A 24,678-nucleotide genomic window follows, 5' to 3' on the forward strand; every position below is an offset into this window, starting at 1 on the left:
AACATAAAATGCTGGTCCATGGCCAATTAGGACATTAGGTAGTAGACTTGTACAATTGTTTATTAGCTAATTAGTCTCCAAGATTGTTTATTAGCGATCATAAGTCAGACATGCATCTTAGTGGATAACAACCAATTAATCATTACAAAGATATTCTTTTAGTATTGAAAATATAATGACATGTAGAATGTTTATAGTTTTGTATACTTCTTTTAAGAAAAACAAATCTACTTCATTTTATTGAATATCAAAGCTCTCAAATAAATTATTACATATAACGCAGTGAAATATACTCCATCAATTCTAAATTAAATATCAATGTAACATTACCTAACTCCACTTACTAACAAAGCTTGATTATACCAAATTTTGAAGTAAATCAAACTTTTTAATCAAAGGGAATTATTGCAACACATAATTTCCTTGGATATAAATTGTTAAATATTGCCAGCTGGTCACTTTGTTGATTGATCATCCTTCAAACTTGGTTCGAACTAGCACACATGAAATTGTTAAATATTGACTCTAACTATTATACTAAACAAAATAATCTTATATGTGTAAGTCGTCTATGATCTGAATCAATTTTGTGATCTAAAATACATTAAAAATAATGTCTTAGAAGACTACTCAACAAACTAAAGGTTAATTAGTTGTGTTCTCTGAGAGTAATTTGCATCATAGTTCATTGTATATAGCAATTTTAAAGCATGTTGCAACCATATCTTTTTTTTTTTTTGAGGAATGTTGCAACCATATCTTGAAACTTATGTACTAAACATGATGGTTATTTTGATGTTGATGGTGAAATTGATCTATTTGAAAAAATTAAAATCACTAGAAAAATTTTAGCCACCGGATAAAAATAAGCTATATGCTACTCTATTATTGAAAGATATTTAATTGTTTCTCCAATAGATGCATGACTTATAGAATAATAATATTGACTATTAATAGTATTGTTGCATCTGTCCAAAGAAATTTTCTTAATCAAGATTGTTAAAATCTTATTTAAAATCTATCATACCACAAAATATTAAATAGTTTGATTTGACTTCTATTGAAAATAATTTTAAATTATTAATGGTTTCACAACAAACAAAAAAAATACCACCATTTTCTTAGTTGGTTGGTCACACAAATAGTAGTAACCACCGGCCCTTGTTTTCAGTAATAATAAGCAAGTATAAATTCTAAGAACCTTAACATTAATTTATGTAAGTACTAAAATTTGTTTATGTCAGAAGACATGTACTTGTCATCATTCATTAACCATTCACAGACACGGTTCTTTTTCAACTCTTTATAATATTCATTCATTACGTACCATTTTAAGAAGTACGTGCAAATTCAAATCATATTATCAATTTTTATTTCATTTTGTTTTCTAAGGAAGTGTCGTGGAAATTCCTTCTTCTCAACCACTCTCATCATGTACCTATAGGAACAAACAAACAATATAGCCATTGCATTTTGATTCTGTGTTTTTTTTTTGTGTTTGTGTGTGGTTTTGTGTATATGGAAAAGTCAACGACATGTTTGGTTAGTGCCATTGTGATCCTATGTTGTTTCTGCTGTATAAACTATGTTACATCTGATGCATCAGATCATCGTTATAAAGAAGGTGATTTTGTACCGTTTTATGCAAACAAGGTGGGACCCTTTCATAATCCCAGGTTAGATTTTTAATGCTTTCACTTTTTCATTTACCCTTTTAAAATATATTTTGATCTCAATGCTCCTCCAATTTATACTTTTGAAAAAAATATGAAAAAATTGGGTTGTGTCATTTTGAGGTTACCATTCCAGAATTCTGTAATGGAATGAAATCTTAATGGTGGATGAAGAGGAGATGAATGTGTCTTAGATTATATTTTTATCGACATTCGTAATTTTATCAAAAACTACACTTAGTGCTTCAATAAAATCAGCAATGACGTTTAGTTGTTTAATTAAGACTTATCTTTTCTGTAGCACTGACACTTCTGATGGAATATGTCCGAGTCCGATGTCCGACACCAGCACAACACTGATACATGTGATTACATTGAATTATATCATTTTTTATCAAATTATTAACAGTGTCCACGTGTCACTTTTTGTATGAGTGTTCGTGCTCCATAGCTTATCTTGACAATAAAGTATTGCTCTGGTGTATCTCATTTGGACTTTTATCTTTGCCATTTGATGGTATGGTAGGCACTTTCATTTTATTCCCTATATTGAAGTGTGTTCATTTCTTCTTTTGCTGAAAGACTGTTGATTTAATGAAATTTGCATTAAATAGTATAATTTTTGTGGCCTGAACCCTCCAATTTCCGGAGGAATGGGCCTCATAATCTAGAGTTTGGCCAAGAGATACGGGCCAAAAATTGTTCGGGTGAAGATTTGACCTCAGGTTCTCCCGAACAATTCATCTTTAACTGAAACTCATTAAGCACTTGAGTTTAATCACTTGGTTGGTTAAATCTAAATGGCTTATAAATAGTGTAAATGCATGTATTAATTTCTAAAGCATTATCAAGAATTTCTTCCTAAATGGCTACTTTGTTAATACTGTGTTTTCCTTGACATTTTTTTCTGCCACAGTGAGACATACAGATATTTTGATCTTCCCTTTTGTTCACCAGGTTAGTTTGATGGTATTCATTATCACTTCTCACCCAAAATTGTCTATTACTGTCTTTGTATTAATTAATCAACTATACCTTATAGTTCCAAAATTTATTGAATGCAGAAAATGTGGAAGAAAAGAAAGAAGATCTTGGTGAAGTTTTGAATGGTGATAGACTAGTTGTTGCTCCTTACAAACTTGAATTCTTGATTGATAAAAAACCTGAGAGCATTTGCCAAAAGATGCTGACAAGAAAAGAGGTTGCTCAATTCAGACATGCTGTTTTGAAGGACTATTTCTATCAAATGTACTATGATGACTTGCCAATTTGGGGTTTCCTTGGAAGATTTGAAACTGATGAAAAAGATGTTGACACAAATGAGGCCACAGTTTATCTTTTTAGGAATGTTCATTTTGAGATTCTGTACAATAACGATCGTATTATCGATGTTTTTGTTAAAAATGATCCGAATGCTGTTGTGGACTTGACAGAAGATAGAGAGGTAAATGTGGATTTCACATATTCTGTCAAATGGATTGAAACAGATATTCCATTTGAGAAAAGGTTGGAGAAATACTCGCAGACATCCTCACTCTCACATCATTTGGAAATCCATTGGTTTTCTATTATTAACTCGTGTGTTACTGTTCTTCTCTTGACCGGATTCCTTGCCATGATTCTCATGCGCGTACTTAAGAACGACTTTGTCAAGTAAGAATCTTCTTATTTATTTATCTCAGTAGTATGGTTCTAAATTGTGATTGCGATTTCGCTGCAAGCTTTGATATTGCACCAAAAAGCGATCAAATGTGCTCAATGTGGTGTTGCAGAGTCATCTGAAACCTTTACATTGCAGCTCCTACCACAATTTCGAGCTATTTTCATAGATTTAGACCATTTACTAGTTTGTGGAACTTATTGCATATACATAACAAAATATTACGATAGGTTTACACCAGATGAAGAAGCACTTGATGACCAAGAAGAGACTGGATGGAAGTATATCCATGGTGATGTGTTTAGATATCCAAGATTTAAGTCTTTGTTCGCCGCAGCACTTGGAACAGGCACTCAGTTATTTACACTGTGAGTGAGTTATCTTCTCAAAGTACTAATGGTATTCATATACTCCCTCCGTTTCAAAATGAGTGTCGCTTTAGCCAAAAAAAATTGTTTCAAAATGAATGTCACTTTCAGTTTCCAATGCAATAATAACTTTTTCTTTTCAATTGTACCCTCCAATTAATACTCTGCACACTACTTCCAAAGTATTACTTTTAAAACTAACCAATAGTTAATAAGGATAATTTGGTAAAATAACCATTCTCTTTCTTTTAATCATTGCATTTCTTAATATGTGTGTAAACACCTAAAACAACACTCATTTTGAAACGGAGGGAGTAATATAAAGGTGTTCACTCATTTTCATGTTCAGCTCTTTTGTGACTATATACTTGGCTTCTATTTTTCAGTGTAATCTTCATATTTATGCTTGCTCTAGTTGGTGTTTTCTATCCATACAACAGGGGAGCTTTGTTTACTGCACTGGTTGTCATATACGCATTAACGTCCGGCATTGCCGGTTATTCTGCAGCTTCCTTCTATTACATGATTGAAGGGAAAAATTGGGTAAAATCCATCATCTTAGACAGCATAAACAGTCGGTGCTCCACTCAATACCTGCCTTTTACTACTTATTTAGGTTCCTCGAACCTGGATTCACAACAATCAATGATTTATGCAGTCACTGCGGTCAGTTGATCTAAGTCATTGGATAAAGATCGGATGACTCATATCATGACTTCAACAAATCGAGAACTCAGAATCTCAATGATCTGATATTCATCAATAGTCGAAATCACTGACTACAGTGACTGCTTACTTCATGAAATTCCTTTCCTTTATTTTTCCAGTTGTTTTTCCTTTAACACGATTGAAAGTAATACCGTGGAAAGAGAAACTGAGTGGATTACACTTATCAAGTATTGGTATGTTGCATTTCAGGTGAAAATTTTGGTGTTAACTGGTAGTCTATTCTCTGGACCATTGTTTTTGACATTCAGCTTTCTTAACACGGTTGCTGTCGCCTATAACTCCACTGCAGCACTACCCTTTGGAACAATTGTGGTTATTTTCTTAATATGGACACTTGTAACCTCACCTTTATTGGTATTGGGTGGGATTGCTGGTAAGAATAGCCAATCAGAGTTTCAAGCACCTTGTCGAACCAACAAGTATCCGAGGGAGATTCCTAAACTACCTTGGTACCGTAAAACTCTTCCTCAAATGGCTATGGCTGGATTTTTGCCATTCAGTGCCATTTTCATTGAACTCTACTACATATTTGCCAGTGTGTGGGGTCATCAGATTTATACCATATACAGCATTTTGTTCATTGTTTTCATCATTCTTTTGATTGTCACTGCTTTTGGTAATGTGGCAATGACATACTTTCAACTTGCTGCTGAGGATCATGAATGGTGGTGGAGGTATGTATTATGTAACACTGAGTGCTATCTATACTTTCTTAGTTTATTCATCAGAATTTAGGTCATGAAAAAAATATCAATGTTATGGGAATACTCCTTCCATTCAAACACAATCACCTTGGCATGCATAAATAGTTTTGCCTGATCTAATAATAGTTTTCAAAGAAACACGTGATGCTACAAACTTTTGGCCATGCTAGATGGATCTCGATCCTCTTCCGCATCTGCAGCCAAAGGTCGGTCCTCTTAATTCATCTAATCTCTCAATTGTTGGATGAATTTAGTGGCCGACCTCTAAAAAGTAGAGGTATAAGGGGATATAAGTTCGCGCTCGACTCAAGGAAGAGTCAGATCCACATATTTTTAAGAAAATGACTGTCAAAACAATACATGTGTATTCTTAAGCTAACATTGATGAAATGCATGTCTCCATATTTTATAACTTGTCATTTTTCTACATGATATTAGGTCTTTCCTTTGTGGTGGATCAACTGGGTTGTTCATATATGGTTACTGCATGTTTTTCTACCATGCAAGATCAGATATGTCTGGTTTCATGCAAACTTCTTTCTTTTTCGGCTACATGGCTTGCATTTGCTATGGTTTCTTTCTTATGCTTGGAACTGTGGGTTTCAGAGCTTCTTTAATCTTTGTCAGCCACATATACCGTTCCCTCAAGTGTGAATAGCTCAGAAGAAGCTCACTGGAATAAACCAGGCGCTTTGTTTTACTCTGTGCAGTCCAATACAGCAAAATCTCATTGCAAATGGTTTACTGAAGAGTAGTATAGGAGAAATGCAATTGCATTCCAAATTTCTATCACTGCTTAATATATAGTCTGATAGAAAATGTATCATGATAGTAAACCTAACAACTTTTATTTTTATTTGAAATTATAGAAGAGGCTTTAGCATCACATTCATAGCTTCAGGTTTTCATCATTGTATTATTGCATCTTCATTGATGAAAAGGTTCTTTCACGGCCTATTATTTAATCATGTGCGGTTTATTTTCCTTTACATTAACATAATAAAACTTTAACCTTCCTGCGTATTTAACTTTTATGTACTGTTCTCTGTTCTCAAAAGGAATTACACAGAACAAAAATTAAGCCAAAGGTAAGTGGAATGCAAGTTCACTAAAATCTTAATATTAGACCTTTACTTCACACCTTTATAGCAACAAATTACAGGTGTTGGTTTCTAAGCAATGCCACCTATTAATCAGAAGTATTACAGAGTACAAGTTTTATCCTAATTTAGCTTTCGATTTCAAATTTCAAATTAGCTCTAAGACAAAAAAATGGAATCACCAACGTCGCTGGCTTCAAATAGCTTCATTTTAATTGGGCTGGGCTTCAAATAAGGCCCATTTGATTTCGTCGGCCTTTTAACTCACAAACAAAAACAAAATGACAAACAAAATTGGTCAACCGGAACACTGATTACCCACCCAACAGGGAAGCGATTCCCCGATACCAGGTTTTCATCTTCTTCCCACAACCCTTATTTCATGCAAGTTTTTCAAAAGTCTATTTCCCTCTCAATGATGCAGGCTAATAGTAGCACAGGAATCTTATCTAAACAAGGTTTCACAGTAAAACTTTATACCTTATGTCATTATCTAACCCTAATTTCCTCATATTTTAAACCTAAATACACATATCCCCAATTCACAAAAACCAACCCATTTCCTTTCTCAATCAGATTCCACTAATTCAATATTTTTCCACAAAGTTGACTCTAAAATCTACCCATTATCAGAAAATTAGGGCAGCTGTGGAGAGATTCCTTCTGCCTTGATAACAATGTAAGTTTAAATTTTTATTTTGTGTGTAATTTTTTTATGGTTTTTAATAGATGATGTGGTAGACTCGGGGTTCTATAAATTGGGGGAAATATTGAAAGTTTACTCACACCACAATCCCAACATTGTATTCTGAAACTCTCCCTCTTTTTTCTTTCAAAAGCTTTTGTTTTCAAAGTTGAAATGGCCAAGAGTTTTCACTCAATTTCTGAAATTAACACTTCTGAAACATGTTGGAATCTTAAGGCCAGAATCCTTAGGCTGTGGTTGGTCAACGATTTAAACAAAAATGCATTGCCTTTCTCTGTTGAACTGGTTCTTATGGATGCTGAGGTTAAAATTACTTTCAATTTTTTTTGTTTTATTGTTCTTATTTAGCTAATAATGTTACTTATTTTCTGTAAGAAGTTTTATAGTAGTTTTAGTGCTTAATAGTTATCATCACAACAATTTTTTACAACTGTGTATTTAATTAAGTACTGATTTTGTATTGATATTGTAGTTTTAAGTAATAAGTTTAAAGCTTTTACCTTTTATGTGGTTTTATTGTATATTTACTGGCTAACAGTTATTGTCAAAAACAGTTTTTTAGTTTTTAACTTTGATTTTAAGTATGTACTGATTTTATAACTTCGATTTTACATTAAAAAATCAGTACTTAAACTCTGTTTTAAATTTTGTGCTGATTGTCTAATGATACAACTTATATTAACATAAGTTTAAAGCTTTCAACTTTTAAGCACTAATTTTGATGTCCTATTTTCAGGGAGGTCGGATTCACGCCTCCATTAAGAGGACTCTACTTTACAAGTTCCAGAGCCAAATTGCTGAAGGCGGAGTATATGCTTTTTGAGAACTTGACTGTTGCCACTAATAATGGTAGCTACAAAACCACAACACATCCATTGAAGCTTAACTTCCAGATTTCTTCTAAAGTTATGCCTCTGTCTTCTGCCATTGTAACTGGCTCTCCCTTTAAGTTTGTTCCCATATCTGAAATATGTGGAGGCACTTGTGATGATGAAGTCTTAGTTGGTTAGTCTTTCATGAGCCACTTCTTAACTTTATATCATTTTTTTCCTTCTTGAATGCTTGCTTAATATTTATAAATTTCATTAGATGTGGTTGGAATGCTTACTGGAGTTGGCTTAGAACGTGAATACGATCGTCATGGAAAGACTACAAAGCTTAATGTGATTGCTCTCGAAGCAGATGGGTACTTCCTTATTTAATAGTCTATGTTAACATTTCAAAATATATTCTAAGATTCCCTATTAATCTGTAATTTTTGCATGTTAACTGTTGAGAATTTAAGAATGCTTTAGACTTATGTGCATAATATGTTCAAATTCTTCATTCTTAACACAGAATGCTGCTCCTGGAGTTCTTCCAGCCGAGATTTCTGCTTTGGTCAAGTCCACTTACCTGTTTAAGGTTGAATGCAAAGCGGATACAAGTCCTAGGTTTGAACAGTCCTTTCGCGTGCGTAAGATATGCACCGATGGAGTTATCATAAATCAATTTAAGACCAAGTGGGCGAAGGAGGAGGCAATCTTCTATAGGAATGTAAATATTTCTTTTGCTTTTCTATAATCATAAGTATTCATTTCAACTTATTTTTTTAATTAATGTATGAAATGGTATTTAATTAATGTTAGTTTTACAATTTCAATTTGATAGGAGTGGGGTTCTTTGAGTGGATTGGCAGGAGATAGTGATGATTCTCAGGCTGGTGCTTCAGCTCTTGTGCTGTCTCAGGCTGGTTCTTTGAGTGGATTGGCAGGAGATAGTGGTGATTCTCAGGCTGGTGCTTCAGCTCTTGTGCTGTCTGAGGTATAAGTTAATTGTTTACTCTATAATTCAACTATAATGTAATTTAACAACAAAATCCAACCTGTAACTTAATGTCTAATGTTTTTAATCACACATTAATTTAAGGGACTTGAGACTTTGACTGCATCTTCTTCCAAAGGGAAGGAACTTGTGATCGATTCTGCCAGCCTTGCTGTGAGCCAGGTACTTATAAACACTATCAGATGTACCTTACTTATCTCTCATTCTGTCAAACAAACATAACATTCAAAATTAATTAATGGCTGGACTTTAACAAACACAATGTATATTTACAGGATCTGCTGCCCAAGTTTTCATCTGCTGTTGTTGAACTAGATGAGGCTGTTACCAGATTGGGCATTGGTGGTACTTCTGATGTGGTGATTGAAAACAAGGGAGGTAAAAGGGTTTCACCCACACTGCTGAAGCAGATGAAGATCTGAACCTTCCTATCAAACTGTTGAAGCGGAGTATCAAAATTGAGAAGATCTAGCTAGGAAGTTGATGTCTTCTAAGTTTGTGATAATGGCTTGCAGCTCAATCATTATGTTTTTCCTTTTATCGTATCAGTCTTTATTTCAAGTATTGTTTTCTTAATCCGTACCACTCCCACATATGGAGGATCTTTTGTTAGAGTCGAGTGTGGCATCCCACCAAATAGGGAAACATGGATGACTTTTAGTTTATTATTATTATTAAGTATTTCGAATCTTTGTAAGACCCAGTTATATTGGGCATTTTGTTTGTGGTATGATTGATCCATCTAAGTCCCATAAGTTTGTTTTGGGCGTCTATGTTATTGTTGTAATGTTAACTTTGTAGACAATCAAATTTCAAAGCTGCAGTCGGGTTTTTAGAATTAATCCTCATTGTTATTGTGTTTTGTTCAGTTTTGCATTTTAGTTTTCTAACACTTTTCTTTAAAAAAAAAAAAGGTTTTTAACACTTTTTTATTAGTTCTAAATACTTTTTAAATAACATCACTTTATAATAGGATTTGCTAAATACATTAGTTAGGATGTACTTTATATAGCAATATTTAAGAATTGAATCTCAACGATAAGTTTTGTTAAGATTTAATTAGTAACTACAAGAATAACATGCATGATGAGACCTTAACAAGTTGAAAATAGTTGCAAATCTTATATACATATATAACTTATAACTTGAAGTATCCCGTGCGTTGCACGGGCGTTATTACTAGTGAAGTACATTTACTTGTAATTTTATGCAGGTTTATCAAAATTTAACAATAAAAAAAAAAAAAAAAACTATCATTTGTCAGATTTATAATACACTAATGTTGAGCAATATCGACACATACACAATCCATCAATTTGCATCTAGACAGAACTTATTCAGCAGCTTAGCATATTATAACGACATCAGATTATTGACTTGGTTTAAAGCTAAAACTCCTAAAGGTATTCAACATTAGAACATGAATTAAGTCTTTCATAACATAGTTTCAACTGAACAATGGAAGCATGGTACTTCAAGTCTCCATAAAATGATCATTAAGTCTAAAACTTGCAAAGCAGGGAATTCAATGTACCAGAAATAAATTTAGTATACATTATCTATATATGCTAAATATAGATAGCATTCATCAACCTATAACTTATGTCAACCAAGTGATAATGAAAGGCAATGAAAAGGAAAAATCCAATATGCTCTTTTTCAATGGAACAGTTATCCGGCATCAGATACAAGCATTCTGCGATCATTCTCAGTACTTCCAAGAAGAGCCACCAAGTCTAATAACCTCTTCACCACTATTATCCCTTCTAGGAATTCTTTCCATGTTGGCATCTCCTTTGCTTTCACCTAAATCACCGTACAAATCTTTAAGTTTAGCTAGATTACTTGATGCAGAAGTCTTCTTACTTCCATCTCTCTGTGGACTAGAGCGTGAGTCATGGCGTGCGGTGCCAACTTGGCTCTGACTTCGGCTCCTGCTCCTACTTCTACTCCGACTCCTACTGCGATGGCGCCTACTACCATTGCCAATGCTGTTGTCATAATCCCGGCTACTTTCTCTCTCTGCGTACTTAGACCTCCTATCATAATCATAACTTCTCTCTCGGTCCCTATCCCTCCTGGATCTGTCCCTCTCATAGTCCCTATCCCGGTCCCGATCCCTGTATCTTTCAGCATCTCGGTCCTTGTTCCTATCTCGGTCATAATATCTGTCCCTATCACGTTCCCTATCCCTTTCTCGGTCCCTGTCCCTGGAGCGTGACCGCTCCCTGTCCCTATCCCTTTCAGGATATTCACGGCTCTGACTGCGATGATTGCTGGGAGATCTTCTTATGTCATCAGTGCCATTTTTTTCATGAGGAGCAGGTACCGTACGACGAATGGGTGAAGAATCCCTTGTAGAGGCTCGATGTGGCGCACGCTGACCAAAAGAGACTGAAAGGGCAGCTTTCACAGAAGGTGGTCTACGGGCAGTGTCATCAGAACCGTGACGGGTGGTTTCCCCTGTCGTACCACAATGTGTAGTAGGGAGTTTCAACTTTTCCAGATTTGCCACAACCTGACGCATTACAGGAACTGGGATGCGAGGAAAAAGTGTGTCGAAGTAGTACTGCAACAGCACAACAAAATCATCAATGTACTTATACAAGTTAAATTACCAGGAATGAAGGGTAAAAATATGGGGCAACAGGGCATTCAACTTTGTCAATGATGACATTTAATCATAAAAAATCAAACAAATAGAACACAAATGATAACCGCCAGAAGAGATAATTACCCACTTTTTTACCCTAAGAAACGGTGAGCGTTGATATAAATACTAAATACTCGCGAAAAAAATAAAGGATGAGAAGAGCAAGATTGTGTACTTGTGCTGACAACATAAAAGGCTGAACAAAAATTCACAAGAAATTCAAATTCAAATAAAAAACAAAAGCAACCACGAATTCAATTCATACATGACCAACAAAATATCAATGGGATAAAGAAGTACCCTAAGTAGTATTTATTAAAAGAAGCAAATAAGGAGCATACTATAAGCATTAAGAATTCTCTCCAGAATCTCTTCTTGCATATGAAAAGATAATCAGTTTTTTCAGTTTTTGAATTTGTTCCTTCCTTTTATGAACCAAGAATATCAAAAGTTTGAATCATAAGTGAGGGGTTCCAGCAACTCCCCTATACCCAGGAAAAATGTTAAGGGAAATATAGGTTAAATGATCAGAAAATAAAGCAGTTGCAAAAACCTGATATACAAAGGCGTTTTACACCGACAGGTGGGCATTACAGGATACCCATTTCTTTCTCTAAGATCTCAAGGAAATTAAGCTTCATAAAGGATTAGAGGACCCTAAAATTTGCAGGGGAAACAAAAATGCAAAATTAATGACACATAGGACAAATATCAGCTCAACCTCAGAAAGAAGAGGAGATAAAATTAAAAAAGTAGAAAGGAATGGATGATACACAAGATGGGAAAATCCTATTTTGATCCGCCAACTAAAATATGCACTGCCTACGTTACTAATTTCCTCCCTCAATTTTATCAAATTTGAAATGCCCTTGAAGAATAGTATTCTACTTGATTCTTGACTTGTAATAATAGAAACACTATCCTTTTGGTGTTTCAGTCAAATTTAACCTCTATTCGCAGTCTCCCAAAATCTAACAATTTGATTACTCAAGTGCAGGTTCCCAATATTAGTGTCCCTTTAACCAGGACTAAAATAAGTCTTATTCTAAAGCAGATGTGTGATTAAATACTCAGTTTTCTTCTGGGAACCTAGGTGTAGTGAGTTTAGAAATAAAACAAGAAAATGATGCCGTGGTAAAAAGGAAAAAAAAAAAAAGATTCTATTGAACTAGTATACTTGTAAGAATTGCTGGTACGTGCAAAAAGTTTATGTCCAAAAATCTTGAAAGTGTGAAAGCACCTCATACTGTTACTCCAAAATATGTGATGATGAGGAACATATCTGCATTTGCATTCTTGTGATGCACCTGGATTCTGGTAGTAGAGCTCTGAAGAGAGATTTCTCAATTTAACTAGTCAATACTTCAGTTAAATAATAATTTTCCCTGGCCTTATAAGTCATTATGTTTAAAAATCTAAATATCAAGGGGTCGGGGTATAGTTTGCCGTTATCAAAGATATATACACTTTCATAAAAGATAAAGGGGTCGGGGTACACTTTCATAAAAGATAACGAACCTGTCCAAGGAGCAAATCACGGATATATACACCCATCGTAGTCATCCGTCCATTAGATCCAGGAGAAAATTCCTGAAATAAAGCATCATCAGTTTTTATCGATAAAGTATCATAATTCAATATGACTAATATAATTAGCGTGTTACCTAAGAGAGAACTTTTAAATGCTATCCCTAAAATAGATATTCATTCGACAAAATTGAAACCCAAACAAATAACTATCTTTCATGGAAAAGGACCATATAAGCCACAGCAAAACATAAATACCAAAATCTTGATAAATTTGGCTAAAAACATCATATTTTTGACAAAATATACTACTTGCATAGCTCCATATCAAGCAAAGGTACAAAAAATTGTTATACAAGTAGAAATAGAATGCTAAGAAAAAGTACGACATCAAGGCATCATTGCCATAACGAAAACCCCTCATAGATAAAATTAAATTTTGTACATGATCAAAGTGTGTGTAACTGCAAAGAAATAAGTAGTCATATAATTTGAAGTAAAAATATAGAAAAAAAAATGAAATAGATTTACTCCATCCATCCCTAATTATAAGACCTACTTCTCATATTTCTTTATCCCTTAATGTAAGACCATTTTCAAACTTTCACTTGCATTAATACTTTTTTTATAAAAATACCTCTATTTAGTTTACAATTAGAAAACATAAATTTGTTTTCTCTTTCTTATGATATCAACTATGGAAAAGTAACACTTTTTTTACAAATTTCTTGCTACAACAACTTTTCTTAATACCCGTGAATTTTGTAAATGGGTCTTATTGTAAGGGATGAAGGGAATGTTAGAATAAAGTAACAAGAAAAAGATGATAACTCAAAAACTTAATAAATGACATTGGATGACGGACATCCAAAGCGATAAATTTCAAAATCATATTCACATACCTCATCATCCTTTGCATATGGCTCAAACCAGCTCCACAGAGTCTTTGGATCAGCATAATATCTCAGATAGAGAAATCCAACCTATAACCAACATAAGGAATCAATGCAGCTCACAAGATAAAATGGATATAAGGGCAAAACAATAAGAATGTTGACATATGCCTAAAAGCTAAAATTAAAAAAGGTTGAACATCTATGTAAGCAACAGAGCATACTCTATTTTGATGCCAAGCATTCCTAACTTCATGAAAACTAGAAGTAAAAGAGGAGGATTTGCATTATTACCAAAGCCTAAATTCACAACACTCGCAACAAAGTCAAATTTACCAACCTGTGGTATAAAACATAGTATTGTACAGCGTGTAAAACTAAAAGACTTAAATAATCATGGATATTACGGGATAAAGCACCAAACATAGTACACAAATAGAGCAATCAAATAATCAACCAAGAATTCAGTTGAGCACCACAAACAACCTGAAACAAATGCAGATTGAATAAGAAGCAGGACGTGGGAAGGTCAAACCAACAGCCAAGCTCTCTAAAATATCAACCACAAACCACATCTGATATCAGCCACGGGCGTACAGATTACAAGGGAAGGTCGATAGCAGCCACGGGCGTACAGATTACAAGGGAAGGTCAAATGATTGACAAAATAGGTCCAGAACCTTAGGTCTTAAGATTTCAAGGGTGCTCAAGTCTTATTTTTCAAAAATCGACAACTTGGCCTCATGAAATTGGACCAAAATGGATCCAAGTGATCCCCTATAATCTCGCCAATTCATGCTTATAGATGTGAGCAATATCATAGTAGTAAGCAAAAACCATGGAAGTGTTCAATCCTACCATCTATCCCTGATTTCGTCTGCCTTGGCTTTGATGATTCAACAAAATCCACTAACGCACTAAGCCAAACTCTGTTATAACATTTCAAGAAATAGAGCCTGTTTGGATAAACAGCTTATTAGCAGCTTATAGCACAAGCACTTGCCATGATAAGCGCTTATGTATAAGTTTGCATAGGCTAGTTTTAGAGCAAAAGATAAAATAATGTGTTTTTGTGTATGCTATAAGTTGTTTTTATAAGCTACTCTGTATATTGGAGAACTTATTAAAGTAAGTTAAAAAAGCTTATGAAAATTGTCATATTCTGTTTTCATAAGTTCTCCCAAACAGTCTCACAAAACTTATGCCAGTAGATAAAGCTCAAATAAGTCAATCCAAACAGACCCATAATTTAAATCAAACAAGTAAATGCTATATTATCAATCAAACTGTCTCAGGTGCACTAATATTTTCTTGATATGCAAGATGGCTAATTATAAAGGTGAACATAAACTCAACACTTCCTAAACTCGATACAAAATGGTGAATAAGATATTCATACGCAAACTAACAAAAACATCATGCACATGAACACACACACTCTCTTAATTGTTACAAACCTCTACATACCGCTCTTATGTAAGGAGAATCAGGGTGTTTCAGTAGCCCATGCATCTGCTTGACAGTGAGCTTCATGGTGAAAAACTTGTAAAGAAGACAGAAAGCAGTTGAAGGACCACGACAGTTCCCCGTCATCCATGGTTCCACATGATCAACTTGATTGTATATCTCATCAATAACTTCATGGTATGTTTTTAATCGATAAAGCTCTTTGAAGTAATCAGATGACAGAATATTCATGCAAAGGACTTTCTCTAGCAAGGACTCAATTGGCCTGCCAGAAGTCTGTATCTCCATGATTGAGTCAGAAAATGTATTACCCCTCTCACTCCAACAGTTACACAATTTTGTCAAATGTTGACTCTCGGCGGAGTTATGAATATGAAATCACAACTTCATTCCTACAACAAAAGAAAAAACAAAGCTGTGAAAAGCCAAAACAACAATTGTAACAATGATAGAAGAACATAATAGAACTGGAACAAGCATATAATAAAGAATAAGCCTACTGTTTCATTTCAATCACAAGTAGATCCATTTAAAGTGAAGTGCTTATCATTGTCCCGTAAGTAAAGTCCCATATGTAACTCATATGGTAAATGCTTGCAGGGACATTTGATATGTTCGGGCACGGTCCGAATCCGAAATTTCCAACACTAAGGCTCTGTTTGGATAAAAAGCTTATTTTCAGCTTATAGCACAAGCGCTTATGTATAAGCTTACATAAGTTATTTCTATGTCAAAAAAAAAAATTAAATTCTTTTTATATGCGGTAAGCTGTTATCATAAGCTATCCTGGGGAACTTATGAAAAATGTCATAAGCTGTTTTCATAAATTCTCCCAAACAGTCAAACAAAACTTATGTTGGTGGATAAGGTTGTATAAGTCAATCCAAACAGGCACTTATGCATAAGTGTGTGTGAATTTTGCAGCTAGGTTTTTTGAAACAAAACAAAAAACAACTTATCTGTCATTAAAGCAAAATGTTGAAAGAAAATTAACTACTAATAAGGGACAATTGAACAAATGAAGCGCTTCAAAAATATCTTTTTTCTGTTCTCTTTTACTTAAATTTCACATATATATTAAATTGAAACAATTGCACTAAGAAAGACCAAATTTCAGAACTTGTACCAGTAATTCAATAAATAATTCACTATGATAAATAAATAAATTATTGAAATAAGCTACGTATTGAAACAATCATCAATGTGTAAATAGAATTCAAATAGTAGAAAGAAGGGGACAAGGGACGCGTGAAAAACCCTAAACGAAAGAAAATAAATCATGGGAAAAGAAGAAAAAAAAAACCCTTTTCATTGGAAATTGTAAATTGGGGGATAATTGAGATTTGGGAATTAGAAAAAAAGAAAAACGCAAGGAAGAAATTGGATGAAAACGTACCAATTACACGAAGAGATTGGTTGAAACGCGATTATGAACCCTAGCGAGTTTTTGATTCTGAGGCTTAGGTTTGGGTAATCGAAAAGAATGGAACTCGTATCTGAAGACAGAAAGTACAATTACGCGTAAGTATCTTATGTTACGTTATTATTCCCTCATATATATCCGGTCGGGCCGGACCGGTTCACAGACACGAGAAAGAGAAAAAAGATGTAATTTTTTTATTTGCAATTTTTTATTCCCTTATTTCTAATTAAGTTAACTATTGATTTGATACTCGTTTTTAAAAACCAGTTTTCGATCCCATATTTATAATGTCAACGAAAATTTTTAGTATATCTCTTTGAATAATGTGACGTATTCATCAATGATGTGAATTCTATATGATATTTTTTATATGGAATCGTTGTTAGACATCTCATTTCCACATCATTAATATTAAAATATATGTTTCAATGTCATTTGTTCAGTTAGTTAGTACAACTAACTCTAAATTTGATCCGCATGGATTGACTTTTACAGCTTTGTGATAATGGATAAAATCGACTCCTAGAAGGTATAAATGCAATATAGATGTCTTGATCTCCTTGTCGCTTAATAAGGTAGGACTTTGAATGCGTCTTAGAGACAAAGAGTGTGATTATATGCTTGCAAAAACTATCTAGTTCTCTCCGCTTTGTGACGTTGATGTGGGTGAAGCGATGGGTTTATATGCCACAAAACAACAACAAAGATACCAGAAAAACTCCTATTGTAAAAAGGAATCTATATCGTCAGTATTGCCAGTTTAATACCTCCTAGAAAGAAAGCTACCAAAGCTCCAGCAACAAATAGAAAGAACTCTAAAAAAGAAAACTAAACCTTCACCAAAGGACAAATTTTAAATAATATGATCAGTCTGAGGATCAAATAAAAAATAAACACCTTAAGAACTCGCTCCATATCACTAACGAACTGCAGAACGGCCATGGCTATTTGTTGAGCTTTCGATCGTATCTAATGAGTTCGACTATGGTGTGGAATGAAATAATGGATTTCGAGTGATTATTTAAGTTAATCAAAGAATGAGTTACTCCAAAGCATCCTTATGCTCTAATTGTTGATTATGTTGTTAGCATAAAAATAAAAAGAAGGTATATCTTAGAAGTTTTTGTTTGTCTTGATCTTGCTTGTGTTTTCCTTCGCTGATATTTTATATGATTTTTTTAAGGATTTATTTTATATACTATATTACATGCTATTTTTGTTATAATATTTGTATTTTTTCAAAAATATATTATTCTGAATAGGAAAAATGCTATTTATTGTGAATAGTAACTCCGTTGAAAATCACAACAATGTATTATCTTCTCGATTGCATTTTTACCTTCATTATTTTCCGCTAAATTGAAGTTGAATGTTTTGTGTTAGCCTTCATGTGATATTCAATAACTAATATTATTTTTTATGTTAACTATTTGATTTTCATGAGAAGAGAACATGATAACTAGAGTTCAACCTTGAGTCTTTTTTTTTTAAGGGTTAATTAAGTTTTTAGTCCCTATAAATATTTACAGTTTTGGTTTTAGTCCCTACAAAATAAAATCACACTTTTTAGTCCCTGCGACATTTTCCTTAAGCATTTTAGGGACTAAAAATGCTGATGGAAAAATTTTATAGGGACTAAAAATTCTGTTGGAAAATTTTATAGGGACTAAAAATGTTGATGGAAAATTTTATAGGGACTAAAAAGTGTGATTTTATTTTGCAGGGACTAAAAACAAAATTCTGAATATTTATAGGGACCATTTACTTAATTAACCCTTTTTTTAATAACCAATATGCTTTAAAGAAAAGCTTTAGTTTTTTTACTGTACTGAACTTACATCTTTTAAGAGTGACAATATAAAAACAAAAAAGTTATTTTGACAACTAAAAAATTGGCTGACAGTGTTCTTATACAGTTATCAATTTAATAATAATTTATCTCTCTTTCTCTCATAATCAATCTAACACTTATTTCATGTGTATTTCAACACCGTTATCTAAAAAATTATCACATTTTGACTGTTCAAATGTCACTTCTCATATACAAAATACAATTACCAAAAAGAATGTAATTTGAGACTAGCTAAGGATGCCACCACCCTCACAATAAAATGAACAATGATTCCAAATACACTAAAACTAAAAATTTTGGGACAAGGAAAGGATATCTTTGCATTATTGCAGCCAAAGAAGTGCTTGTCTAAGTTGCACTTAAAGCCTCACGTAAGGTGTGCATGTCCACATTCCCAATTTTCGGGATGGATCTCGTGTGTTTTTTTCTTCCCATGACATTCCCAATTTATAGCTCCAGCAATCAGCATTGTCACGGTGAATAGTGGTTGGGACTTGGGACACGAGAAAAAGTTTACGGAGCACTAAAACTCTTCCATTCAAAACTCTGCTTCTATCATCATCATTCTTCCAAAATGAAATTTGGAATTGTTTAATATTTAGGATCACATTTACATTTGGTTGGCAAGAACTAGTACCCAAATCAATTCAAAATCATCCCACAATCCTATGATACTATGAAACACAAACTCAGACACGGATACGACGACACCGATGATAATCTGAGAAAATAACATAATTTAATGTAATTATATGTGTGTCGGTGTCGGACACGATGCGTATCTGACACCGGGACACTTCCTAATCCAAAGAGTATGTGTGCTTCATAGCATAAATATAAATTCAATTAATATCACCAATATATAAGCTAGTGAGATCCACTAAATAAAATGAGTATTATTTGTGCCTATCTCTCTCATACATGAACAATAAATGGAGCAAAGTCAAGCTCCCTAAATAACTAGGGATGGGCACAGTTTGGTTCAGAACCAAAACTGTGTGCAAACTGAACCAAACTATAAGGGAACAATTCGAACTGAACTGAACCGATCTTCAAACTAGTGCACTGTTTCATTTTTAAAAAAAAAAAACTGAACTGCTTTCAGAAATAAAAACAGTATTCTTGTTGCAATTTATACATACTCACTCAACATTTTCAAAGTTTGTTTTGTGAATAACAGAAAAGAAAAGATGGTTTCTTCATCCTCCGAACCCAAGCAAGCTTCGAAGCATTTGAGATTACTTGATGGGCCAATAACAAATTCAAAACGTAAACAACAAATTATAGCTACATTGAAAGAACTGATTGCAGCTAAACAGTTGTGAAGATGAAACCCATAGAAATTTTGGTTCAATTTGGCAAACAAACTAACAATACAGTGAAAAAAATTAGCAAACAAACACTGTAAAAGAACTCAACAACAAACACAGTGAACAAATCAACGTTTTTGCTTCAATTTGGGTTCAAGTTCAGTTTTATTTTTTTTATCAAAAAGGTTCAGTTATTAACTGCTCCTTTAAGTATGGATCAGTTCATAACTTCTACATAGTGGTTCAGTTCAATAGCAGTTCGGTTCAGCAGTTCGGTTCAGTTTTTGGTTTTTTTGCCCACCCCTATAAATAACCTCAATGAAAATGTGGAAAATAGGCCATCGACATTTAACAAAGCAAAATATACAATAATTCAATACTTGATTTTTAGGGTTCATCAATTCGTATGCAGTTGAATTATTCTATAATCCAAAATAATTTCTCACACTTGCTCACACTAATTCAAAGATTCAGTTACTTATGACTAGTCACATAAGTTAAACAAACAAGGGCAAGTAATTTGATTGTGATAATCAAATAGCTTTTGTTGTTAATCTAGGTGTAAAACTCACTAACAGAGGACCCTAATTTAGATTGGTACTACAAGAAGTTCTTTCTACATACATACAACAGAATAATAAAACTGAGAATTAGAAGTGGGTTATCTGTATTTTGATTTTCAAATTATGCAATAATAGGATAAAAGAGTGATTGTTCCTTTACATGAACTGAGGATTAACTCTGCAATACCACTTGATAGAAAACTGAATTTGCAATCATTATTGACTTATAAAATATGAATAGATGATTTGAACAGTTACTTTCCAATGAGAAAATTAAGAAAAAAATGATAATTACAGAAGCAAGTTAGTGGATATATCATGGTATTAACTATTGAGTTTTACAGTATATGAGACAAGAAGTAACTCCCCAGTTTTTAGTAACAAAATTTAAAATTGTTTGTTCCATCCTATGACTACAAATACTTTTGTACATCCAACTTATATTTTATCCAACCAAACCCTTAATACGAATAAATGACTACAACAATATATACAGTTTCAATGTATGAAGAAACCCTAACTCGGGATTTACAAACCTGGAGATTAATCTCTATCAGAATTAGAGTCATATTCAGTTTCACTTCCAATGTCATATTCAGTTTCACTTCCAATGTCATATTCAGTTTCACTTTCCCCTCCAGAATATTTCTCTGAGTCGAATGTGAATCTCATATCTCGGCTAAGATCCCTATTGCAAATTTTATAGGCATCTTTAATAGCCTTGAACAACGACTCACTCCGCTCGATCTCTCCATATTCTAATAGGCTATGTATCTTTTTCACACCTTCAACCATGCCAGCTTTTCCATAACAACCAACCAGATTAATGTACGTTACAATGTCCGGTTCCACGTGCTTATCCCGCATCTTCATATATATATTCAACGCCTTCCCAACATCTCCAGCAGAAGCATATGCGTAGATTGCCACATTATAGGCAGCAGAAGAGTCAAGATTTTCTAAGAATGTTTGAGCAGATTCAAGTGCCAAAGTATGCATACCAAGTAAAGAGTACAAAGCAGTGTAGGTAGCTTGTGAAGCATAAGGTTTCCCTTCCTGGTAACACAGCTCTAACTGTTCTGCCGCTTCAACAGGAAACCCTGCTTTCTTTAGTATAGTGAATAACACTATCAAAGTTCCATCATCTGGCAAAAGCTTCTTAGATACCATCATCTCATGTAGTAATTCACCGCACTTGTGAAATTGCCTATTAATGGCATAACACGTAAGTACCTTGTTATAGGAAACACAATCTCTCAGTAAACCTGAGATTTTCATCTCTTCTGCTATCTTGATGGCCTCGTCAATCATGCCGATGTCTTTATAAACATACATCATTATTTCGTATGAAGTACTGTCTGTCTGACCAGTCTCTTTCAATTTTTCAAAAGTCAGCTTGGCTTCAGAAACCAAGCCGAGTTCTGCAAAGGCGGTAATCATACTATTACGTGCAACTGAATCGAGACCCCCTTCCATGTTCTGCATCTGCTTGTAGATGGATTTTACCCCTTCCAAGTCGCCTGCCTTACTATAAGACTTCAGTAGGGTTGTTAACACAACTAAATTTGCTGATAATCCAGATTCTTGCATCAAGTGGAAGTATTGAAGTGCCTCATCAAGACTACCATGTTCTGCAAATCCGTTTATTATAGCACCATACACAACCTCATTTGGTTTTACACCAGCACTTATCATTTCCTGGTATACAATGACTGCATCAGAAAGCTGACCAAGACGAGCATAGCATCCAATAACAGCAGAAAAAGTTTGACAATGTGGCTTAAACCCCATTTCCTGCATTTCAACAGTGAGGTCCCTTGCTTGGTCAACTAAATCAGCACCAGATAACATTTGAATAATAGAATTGTATGTACTGTCAATAGGCGAAATCCCTTGATTCTTCATTTCTTCGAAGAGCAAAACGGCTTTATCATAATGGTTTGCTTTGCCGTATGCTTTGATCATGACATTAAACTCTAAGATATCCCTCGCCTGTCGTGCCTTGTCTCTTTTCCTATAAAAAATATTCTCCGCTTCAGCCCAAAGTCCCTTCTCGGCAAAAACATCAATAATTGCAGCACATATAATGGATGACGGTTCCCTATACATTTGAAACTTCTGAAGCAAGTCATTTGCTTTATCAAGATCTCCTTCATTAATATACATCTTGACAATGCCAGGAAGAGAATGCTCATCAACAGAAACAGAAGTTTTCTCCATTTCATCGAGCACACCTTCCACCGCCTGAACCATATTCTCTGTGCATAACGCACTGAGAAGAGCTCTGTAAGTTACAGCATCTGGGAAGAGCCCAACCTCTCTAATCCTTCTATAATAAGAAAGAGCAGCATCAATACTCCCCGCAGTAGCATACAAAGACAAGAAGATGTTGTAAGTTCTCGTATTAGATGATATACCCTTCTCTTCCATTTTAACTAGCAAAGATTCAGCTTCCAACAAATTTCCATGGCTACCACTAATATAGATCATCGTATTGAAAGTGCAAGTATCCATTGCCACACCAGATTTCATCATATCAGCAAAGACATCAGCAGCGTCATTTAGCCGCCCAGCCTTGCCATACAAATCTATCAGAGTATTGTAAGTGGTAGACAGCCGAGGTTTCGGAGGAGCTATCTCCATATCCATCGACAACATATTAGAATCCCGAATTCCCCCACCTGTCTTAAAAAGCTCGGTAGAAAGAAACTGCTTGAAACTAATGGGCACCGACAATCTAGAGCCATTGGTAGTAGCACAATCCGACGAATCAAAATCAAGATCATCCAAGTCAACTTTCCCACCACACCAATTTTTATAAAACCTATCAGCCCTATCAAACTCCCCAACATCCTTCAAAACCTTAACAACAGCACTCATAGTAACCTCATCAGGGAAAAAGCCTCTCACCCTCATATGCTTGATCCACAAAAGAGCCTCTTTACCAAGACCACCTTTCCCATAACAATCAACAAGCATACTATAAGTATTATTCGTCGGCAAAACATCATTTTTCGCCATCTCAATCCAACAAAGCCTCAATTGATCCCATTGTTTAGCTCTACCAAGAGCCCTAAGCACAACATTATAATGAATCACATTATGAACATAGTCCTTTTGAGATCTAAACCACTTAAAAACCCTAACAACAATTTCCCAATTTCTCAGCTTTTTAAGAATCATAGTGATTTCTTTTGGACTAATACTCTCACCAAATGAATCAAGGGTATCTTCAACATCATTAGAAGTTTCCAATAACTTCAAAACTGAAGATAAAACATTGTCAGAATTTTTTTTCTTCTTCTTAAAGGAAGAAACGTTTGTGGGCAAAGGTAGAGTTTTTGAACGGAAACAAGTAAGAGGAGGAGAAACCCATCTGGGATTAAGGGGTGGAAAGTGACCCAGAAGAGGTTTAGTGAAAATTTTGGTGAGAAATTTTGAAGAAGGTGAAGAAAGTGAAGAAGAACTTACAGGGAAATTTTCTGCACATGACATGTTTGATTGAATGTTGAAGTGAGAAATGAAGCCGCGAGCGAAGAGAAGGTGTAAGAAGTAAGAAGTAGGGTTTAAGGGAAAAGGCGTGTGCATGAATGAAGTAGTGCTAATTGCAGATTAGATATTTCTGTTTCTCTGATGTCAAAGATATTTCATTTTAGTCCTTCACCAATTTGACTATAGTACGTATTTTATGGTATCCATACATATATCATTTTTCTAAAGAATTTTATTTTTAAGCAAAAAACAATATTAGCACATAAAAATATTATTAAGGGTAATATAGCGAAAGTAGAAATTATGTATAAGAAATTGTGTCAATTTATTCTTCAAAAATTGAAAATTAAGTTTTTTTTTTTCAATTAATATTTGTTATTTATTGAATGTTTGTAATGTAAAGTATAGCTCTATTGGCAATGTCAAAATCATTAGGTTTGATATGTTTAGAATTTGAAACTGCATAATTATGTGTGAGTTTAATATCGGTTCATCTACAAAAAAAAAACAATAAATAAGAAATCAAGATAGACTTTCTTTAACTATCATGGTTGGTGGCTTAGCCCTTTCAATATCTTGGGCATAGGCTAATAGTTGTTTCTCTTTTTTGTCGCTGTTCTTGTTCTCTTTTTGTAAATATTTGTATTGACTCTGTTGTCTATCCTTGGCATACCTTATGCTAGGGAGGACTTTTTGTTGTAATATATTTCATTTTGGCCTTTTCAAAAAAAAAA

The 24,678-nt window shown here is 34.0% G+C and overlaps 4 protein-coding genes across 7 annotated transcripts; 2 read left to right on the forward strand and 2 right to left on the reverse strand.

Moving 5' to 3' along the window:
• Positions 1-1,219: 1,219 nt before the first annotated feature.
• Positions 1,220-6,099, forward strand: LOC146923721 (transmembrane 9 superfamily member 2-like). Of its 2 annotated transcripts, XM_085708880.1 has the most exons (8): positions 1,494-1,676; positions 1,975-2,190; positions 2,590-2,630; positions 2,738-3,326; positions 3,564-3,701; positions 4,088-4,244; positions 4,620-5,104; positions 5,573-6,099. In XM_085708880.1, exons 4-8 carry the CDS (start codon positions 2,857-2,859, stop codon positions 5,790-5,792), a joined length of 1,470 nt encoding a protein of 489 aa, XP_085565006.1. In that variant the 5' UTR covers positions 1,494-1,676; positions 1,975-2,190; positions 2,590-2,630; positions 2,738-2,856; the 3' UTR covers positions 5,793-6,099. The 2 variants fall into 2 exon arrangements, with proteins under 2 accessions (XP_085565005.1, XP_085565006.1); XM_085708879.1 differs by lacking the exon at positions 1,975-2,190 and having other exon boundaries at positions 1,220-1,676.
• Positions 6,100-7,093: 994 nt separating this feature from the next.
• LOC146923722 (uncharacterized) lies at positions 7,094-9,606 on the forward strand. The gene is made up of 7 exons (XM_085711762.1): positions 7,094-7,176; positions 7,677-7,945; positions 8,030-8,126; positions 8,236-8,476; positions 8,591-8,743; positions 8,849-8,926; positions 9,040-9,606. Exons 1-7 carry the CDS (start codon positions 7,094-7,096, stop codon positions 9,184-9,186), a joined length of 1,068 nt encoding a protein of 355 aa, XP_085567888.1. The 3' UTR covers positions 9,187-9,606.
• A 571-nt stretch (positions 9,607-10,177) lies between these two features.
• On the reverse strand, positions 10,178-16,827 carry LOC146923723 (pre-mRNA splicing factor SR-like 1). The gene is made up of 5 exons (XM_085708881.1): positions 16,701-16,827; positions 15,305-15,696; positions 13,847-13,927; positions 12,936-13,007; positions 10,178-11,333 (listed from the first exon to the last, which is right to left on the reverse strand). Exons 2-5 carry the CDS (start codon positions 15,590-15,592, stop codon positions 10,473-10,475), a joined length of 1,302 nt encoding a protein of 433 aa, XP_085565007.1. The 5' UTR covers positions 15,593-15,696; positions 16,701-16,827; the 3' UTR covers positions 10,178-10,472.
• A 3,929-nt stretch (positions 16,828-20,756) lies between these two features.
• On the reverse strand, positions 20,757-24,102 carry LOC146923724 (Pentatricopeptide repeat (PPR) superfamily protein). 3 transcript variants are annotated; one of them, XM_085708883.1, is made up of 2 exons: positions 23,924-24,088; positions 20,757-23,718 (listed from the first exon to the last, which is right to left on the reverse strand). In XM_085708883.1, exons 1-2 carry the CDS (start codon positions 23,940-23,942, stop codon positions 20,996-20,998), a joined length of 2,742 nt encoding a protein of 913 aa, XP_085565009.1. In that variant the 5' UTR covers positions 23,943-24,088; the 3' UTR covers positions 20,757-20,995. The 3 variants fall into 3 exon arrangements, with proteins under 3 accessions (XP_085565009.1, XP_085565010.1, XP_085565008.1); XM_085708884.1 differs by having other exon boundaries at positions 20,757-23,525; positions 23,924-24,076; XM_085708882.1 differs by having other exon boundaries at positions 20,757-24,102.
• Between the last annotated feature and the right edge of the window lie 576 nt (positions 24,103-24,678).

Source organism: Medicago sativa, chromosome 5 (genome assembly GCF_051527215.1).
Source record: "Medicago sativa cultivar Bolivia chromosome 5, Bolivia_mono, whole genome shotgun sequence".
Lineage (NCBI taxonomy): Eukaryota > Viridiplantae > Streptophyta > Magnoliopsida > Fabales > Fabaceae > Medicago > Medicago sativa.